Below are 7,172 nucleotides of genomic sequence, written 5' to 3' on the forward strand. Positions count from 1 at the left end.
GCAGTGCCGGCACAAGACTTAATGGGGCCCTAAGCAGAATTTGTATTGGGGGCTCCCCACCGCTGATTTACAGATGAATATTACAAGTGGTACAGTACCTAGTGGCCTAGTGAATGTGGTGTACTGAAGAGTAATCCAAAAACAAACCAGCAGATAATGCATTTAATGTTAATAAGTTAACAATTTGCAACATGCAATGTAAAATACTCCGAGACACAAAACCAATGACAATACCAAAGGGTTATGTTTCACGTTATTGAATCATTCCAATATGTTATCCTTCCGGGCGGCAGGACGAACTTCAAGACCGAATTTGCAGATTAATCCCTTGAATCAGGAGTAGCGCTACGTCAATCAGTTGGTATAGCAATTTATCTTCTCCTTTTGGCGAAGATATTGTGAGTATATTGCGTGTTGGATTACTGGATCATAAGAGAGTATTCGAGCATAAGCGAGTATTCTCGCCTGAACTCGCTGATTGGCTCCTTGCTGGCCAATACGGAAACTAACAATTAACGTGAAAATAATAAACACCAACAGATAGGATTGAGATCGCAGGGGACTTAATTTAAGTTTAGTTTGTTTTCCAAAAAGGTCTTGGATCCTGTAGGGTTTTTCATTCTGAAATAAACAGAAAAAGCTGGATTCGATTACAATAATGTATGTTCCTAACTAGGACGGTAATGTATGTTCCTAACTAGGACGGTTGCTAACTACACATAGGCATCATCCATCACTTTCGTGAGGAAGTACAAAACACAAAAGTCTCTGTAGGGTCTGAATGTTTCCCCCAAAACTCAATTCACATCCAATTCTTGCTGGTTTATCTTTTTTTGTGCTTTAAAAAACTTAACTATGACACAAAATCTTTGACCATTTTCAAAGAGGTTTTGCGTGGGTTCATGTGAGGGTGTACTCTTTCTTCTGACAACTTGCTAGGTCCTGCTTTTCCACACACAGACACACACACACACACACACACACACACACACACACACACACACACACACACACACACACACACACACACACACACACACACACACACACACACACACACACAGATTATGGATTTAAGTGATGGATTACTTACGTTTTTCATGAACGCGCAATTTAAGATATCCCATACTTGTACAAGTGAGTATTCTCGCTTGAACTCGGCTTCCACTGAGACTCTCCGCTGATTACGTGCCAGTTAATTGGCTCGTTGCTTGCCAATAAGGAAAGGAAAATAATTAACGTAAAAATATTTAATAAAAGGCATTTCTACAACTGCAGTTCATATCATTGAACACACGATGACGCCCTCGACGTTGAGGTAATATGTTTCCCACCACAGCTTCGTCCACAATATATAATACTACTGTGGTGCAGCATAATGCTTGACCTGCGACTGTGATAATAATGTGGGCAACCTACAATTCAATTGGATTTGGATTCTGCATTGAATTGGTAATTATTTTACAATCGTTTTCTTTGTTTTACTTCTAACTTAGTGCATGTTATAAAGTCACCATTACCCAACCATAACCCCAACATCAAAAGTCATGGCCACAGAAATATACGGCATATCCTGACTCTGTTTTGTACCAATGCTGTGTTTTGCACTTATTATGGAATATTAATATTCCATAATAAGTGCCTACCTACCCAAGTTTAATCATGAACTGTTGCACTTCTGGTTGGATGCTAAACTGCATTATATAGTCTACTGCTTGTGCCATGACGATACAGTTTAATCTATTCTAATATAGAACATGAATTATATGCTGTGTTTGAAATTAAGTGTTACGGTTACGTAAAACAGCTTAATGTTCAATGTGGTGTAAATTGTGCACTCAATTTGCATACAGTGCAAGTGAGGTCAATTAAATGTGTCAAGACTTATGACTATTTGTGCAGAAATTTGTGTACAGAAGTTGATTTCCTCTTGACATCCTTCTCCACATCATATTACATCAAATGATACATTATGGACTTATCTTCTTTATATTAAGATGATTAAACTCTCTCTTAGTTTTTTTGGCAGATGACGGGTTTTACTCACAGGAAACGTTCCAACCGTAAAAGCTTACACTATGACTGACACGGTGCATCTACAGCCTCCTGTACAGGTGTTTTTCGTCTAGCAGTGAAAGTTGAACAGTTTAGGTTGTAGTCCACCACAACACTGGTTTCCAAACTCCATTGCTTGTAAATATGAAACTGCAACTATCACCATGTGTGCAGAGGCAATCATTATTTCCAATTGTTGCATCGGGTTAAATGAAAAGCAAGTCAATGAGTGACAAAAAAAAGATTGTCTTATTTGATTGTGTTTTTTTGACAATTGTAGAATGACTCAATTTGTATTGTTTTTATGTGGCCTCATATATAATCAACCTAATATGCACCGTCTGAAAGAGTTTCCAGACAGAGATCACAAAGGCCTCAGAGACCCCATGAAGTAGCCAGGTGAGGTCCTTCCTAGTCACAGTAGCTTGTTATCAATGTAGTCCAATCAGTAGCCTAGTGGCCATTTTAGGCTGTCCAGTTACACTGTACTGCTCTTTCTATGGGTAACCTAGTGCCTTTTATGCATGTTCAAATCCTTAATACAGGGTATAAAGTAGCTGTTACTCATACAAACGTGGATCCTTGGGGTCATCAAATCCACACAATTCAGTAAAAGTGGTAAAATTAAAAGAAAGTCAATGAACAATTGAATTTTCCCACTATAATAATTACAGAAACAAAAAGTAATGCTGGGATATTTCACAAAAGGTTAAGGTGGGTGACCTAGTCCCTTTTTTTCATGACCTCCTTAATCCACTGCACAAAGGATGGGATCTTCATGAAGATATGTGGATACTTTGGGTCGTCACATTTACCCGGCCAAGTGTAAGCAGCTATGCCCTGAGCATCTCTGCCGCATATCAATGGGCCACCGGAATCACCCTGGGTGGAAATGTCCATGTCAATATCTTCACATCACATAATCACAGAAATTACAACCTGCTGGTCCTCCTTCCCAATAAGTGTTTCTGGAACTAAATAAAAAGTATATTACATTTTTTTATCCAAATACAGTGTAACATAGAGGATTATTGTGGTCGATATTACCTGACAGATTCCCCCCTTCTTGCCTGAAGAATGGGTGCAGATTATTTGGCTGGAGTTGAAGTAACCAGGCCAAATATACTGGCACTCATGGACGAATCGCGTCTTCACTGCGGTCTCCCTCAGGACATCCGAGGCTGCTGTACTGGGCAAACGCATGCCCCAGCCAGCTACAGAGCACTTGATGTTGGCAAGGATTCTTTTATCTTTTTTGGGTAGTCCAATGGGCTTAACATACTTATTCAGTATGCTGTTCGTCTTTAACTGTAGAAATAGAGAGGCTGCATAAGCACTTTGGTCCATAGTGCGAAGTCATAGATCTTTAGGCTTAAAGGTATTACATTTTCGGCCATTGTTGACCTTCATTCTTGTCTTATTCATCAGAGGCAATTAAATACGATTTCTTATTAATTGTATGTGGTTATGATGATCATGGGTGGATTATTCGGAGCCCCCTCACCTGGTGCTCACTGTCACTACCATTTCATGTGTTAACTCCTCCTAATTTATCTAACTGAAATGGTTTGCTTGCTGTCATCGGTATCACTACTGAATACTGCTGAATAATGCAACAGAAAGTTTTACTTTTTGGTTGACGATATGTGCTTAATATAGCTGCATGTCATGGTTTATGAGGGAAAACAACAATTATTCTCTGGAAAATAACAATGTTTTGAATGGGAAATGAAAAGGTCAAACTTGAACTGCCAATTCAGTTCTGAAATATTCACTGTGTAAACATCTTAGTCTGCATGCATGTATGTACAGGATGTGGGTAAATATAGATAAAAAATGCATGATCAAGTATCCATCATGGCACATAGGCCACCTCAGAAGTGACCTCCAACCCCACATGCATATCAGGCCTAAAGTTTAAAAACCCGGTTCAATATGACACAAGATTACCTTGAGAAGCATGACGTCGAAGCCAAAGAGTCCATCCTTGTAATTTGGATGCACGTGGTACCTAGCCACTTGGATCCTTTGTTGACTTTTCTCCTCCTTTGTAATGTTGTGGGCTCCGAGCACAGCAGTCAGACCAAATTTGCTGTCGCTTCATAGGGAACGTAGTTAGAGCTTACTTATTTCAGGAAAACATTCACAACATTTAGTATGTTTTATAATATATTGACTTAATATATTATGCTCACTTGCAATGTGCTGAGGTGAGCACAAAGTCCTTCCGGACAAGTGCTCCCCCACAGAGATGTAGTCCTTCCTGCTGCAACGATACCATGTATGGCCTGGAGTGCGGCTTGGACTCAGTACCTTCCACTATGCCACTGCCAGAAGCACCTTTTACAACAAAGACATTAAGGTTATTAGGAGAGTGCTGGTTGCATCAGATAGCATCAATGACCCTAAGGGAGCAGCCAGAATTAGTAAAAGAGATTGGCTGTACAAGAAAGAGATAATCTTGTTTCAATATGCCTTTTTCCTTGAAATGTGTTTCAAGTGCACCCTGCAGTGCACCCTGCAGTGGAAACGCGCCATTAAAGGGAGTAGGCTTGGGTGAATAGATACGTTTTAAGGTGAGTTTTGAAGGTGATAATGGAACTTGAGTGTTGGATGTCATGAGGCAGAGAGTTCCAGAGGTGGGGGGCTGAGCGACTGAATGCTCTTGACCCCATGGTAACCAGGCGAGCTGGAGGGAGGGTGAGCTGGATGGAGGAAGACGATCTGAGAGAACGGTTGGGTGTCTTGATATGGAGAAGCTCGGTAAATATATACCTCGGTAGATATATACAAAAAAAAATATGCACAAAATAGGAAAGGTAACAAAAAGCTGAAATCCTACCTGAAAAGCAGCCCAGGCAAAGTAGTAGCAGAATTTTAAACAGCATGGCAGTGATGTAGTATAACACTTCTTGTTCTTCTATTCTTTGACTCCGCCAACCAAAGCGCCGCCTCAAAATAAAACCACAACATGACATGCATATAACTCTGGAAATATTTGAGGGTGGATTGTTTCATGTTGACGAATATCACACGTCACACCTGCTGCAGCATGTTCGTTTGGAGACTTTCACGGGAACGGATATAACCCCTTCACTTGCAACTTCCTTCAAGCAGTGCCGGCACAAGACTTTATGGGGCCCTAAGCAGAATTTGTGTTGGGGGGCCCCCCACCCCTGATTTACAGATGGATATTGCAAGTGGTACAGGACCTAGTGGCCTTAAAGACACACACACACACACACACACACACACACACACACACACACACACACACACACACACACACACACACACACACACACACACACACACACACAGCAGGCACTTTTTCTTAAATGGTGTACATGTTTACATTGTTTACTCCATTTAGACTTTTAAACTTTTGTTCAAATCCCTTCACTTGATTTAAGCCATTTAACGGTTCTTCATGTCTTAACCTATGTGGCTTTATAAAAAAATATTTTCAACCTCACTTTGTACTACAGCACTCACCGCATTTTCTGCAGGAAATGCATTTTCTAGTTCCAAAATGTTATCCTTCCGGGCAGCAGGACGAACTTCAAGGCAGATGAATCCCTTGAATCAGGGGTAGCGCTACGTCAATCAGTTGGTAAAACAATTTAGTGATGTCACTTTCACAGCCTCTTCCTTTTCCCGGTTCACTTCGCCAGGTCATTCATTTGACCTACTTTCTAGCAATTTCTCCTTTTGGAGAAGATATTGTGAGTATATTACATGTTGGATTACTGGATTTTAAATGAGTATTCGAGCATATGCGAGTATTGTCGCTTCAACTCGCTAATTATCATAACTGCTGATAGGAAATTCAAGTAGGAGGATCTAGAAACTAGACAGTTAATAAATTCTATGCTTCTGAGCTGGTTGATACATTTGAACAATACCCTCAAAAACTGGAACTGGAACTAATTGCAGTCATTACTAATTAGTTAATTAGTAATGAGCAGTTAATTACATTAGGCAAGAATTGGCCAATGGCAGTTACATAGCCCACAGACGAAATAGCCCATGGAAAAACAAACAAGGCTTAAACTACCAAACAAGCCCCTGAATCAATAGCAATATTCAGGGTTAAGTGGTGGATTACTTAGGTTTATATAATTAACGCACACAATAAAATAATGCCCAATACCTGTAAAAGAGAGTATTGTCGCTTTAACGCGGCTTCCACTGAAACCCTTCCGCTGATTACGGGCAAGCTGATTGGCTCCTTGCTGGCCAATACGGAAGCTAACAATTAACGTGAAAAATAATAAACACAAACAGGTAGCATTGAGATCGCAGGGGACTTGATTTAAATGTAGTTTGTTTTCCAAAAAGGTCTTTCAATCGCCACAAGATCCTGTAGGGTTTTTCATTTTGAAATAATATAATGTCAACACGTTTGAAGCACTTTACACGCTTAAGAAATGTGCTATGCAAACTAATGTCGCATTTCTACAACTGCAGTTCATATTGTTGAACACACGATGACGCCATCGCTTAAGTAATATGTTTTCCGCCACGGCATCGTCCACAATAGATATTAATACTGTGGTGCAGCACAATGCTTGACCTTTGAACCAGCCCATAGTTGAAAACTGTAAATTGGGGCTGTGCTGTACGATAGATTGCATGAAATACGTATACTTTACAATATTTAATTAGTCTGGTTGATCATAATTAATATCCATTGTCAACTGCGGAATGAAGGGTAAATGATGATAATAATGTGGGCAACCAACTATTTCTTTGGATTTGGATTCTGCATTGAATTTGTCATAATTTTAAAACGTCGTATTAGTTTTACTTTTAGAATGTTATAAAGTTAACATAACCCAGCCCTAACTTTAGAAGTTATGGCCACAACAATAAAACAGCTTATATTGACTCTGCTTTGTATCACTACTGTGTTGTAGTCTTATTGAAGTTATGGAATATTAATATTATATTGACTACCTAATTTCATTAATGCACCATGGCACTTCTGGTTGGATGCTAAACTGCCTTTTTTGGTAGACCTACTTGTGCAATGACAATACAGTTAAAACTATTCTGATATAGAACATGAATTATTGGCTATCTGTGATTGAAATTAAGTGATATGGTTTAAATAA

The 7,172-nt window shown here is 39.5% G+C and overlaps 1 protein-coding gene across 1 annotated transcript; it reads right to left on the reverse strand.

The window, feature by feature from the left end:
• Nucleotides 1–147: 147 nt before the first annotated feature.
• Nucleotides 148–5,078, reverse strand: LOC115532976 (granzyme B). The gene is made up of 6 exons (XM_030343107.1): nucleotides 4,898–5,078; nucleotides 4,251–4,395; nucleotides 4,006–4,153; nucleotides 3,103–3,363; nucleotides 1,094–2,937; nucleotides 148–621 (listed from the first exon to the last, which is right to left on the reverse strand). Exons 1-5 carry the CDS (start codon nucleotides 5,031–5,033, stop codon nucleotides 2,779–2,781), a joined length of 849 nt encoding a protein of 282 aa, XP_030198967.1. The 5' UTR covers nucleotides 5,034–5,078; the 3' UTR covers nucleotides 148–621; nucleotides 1,094–2,778.
• Between the last annotated feature and the right edge of the window lie 2,094 nt (nucleotides 5,079–7,172).

Source organism: Gadus morhua, chromosome 20 (genome assembly GCF_902167405.1).
Source record: "Gadus morhua chromosome 20, gadMor3.0, whole genome shotgun sequence".
Lineage (NCBI taxonomy): Eukaryota > Metazoa > Chordata > Actinopteri > Gadiformes > Gadidae > Gadus > Gadus morhua.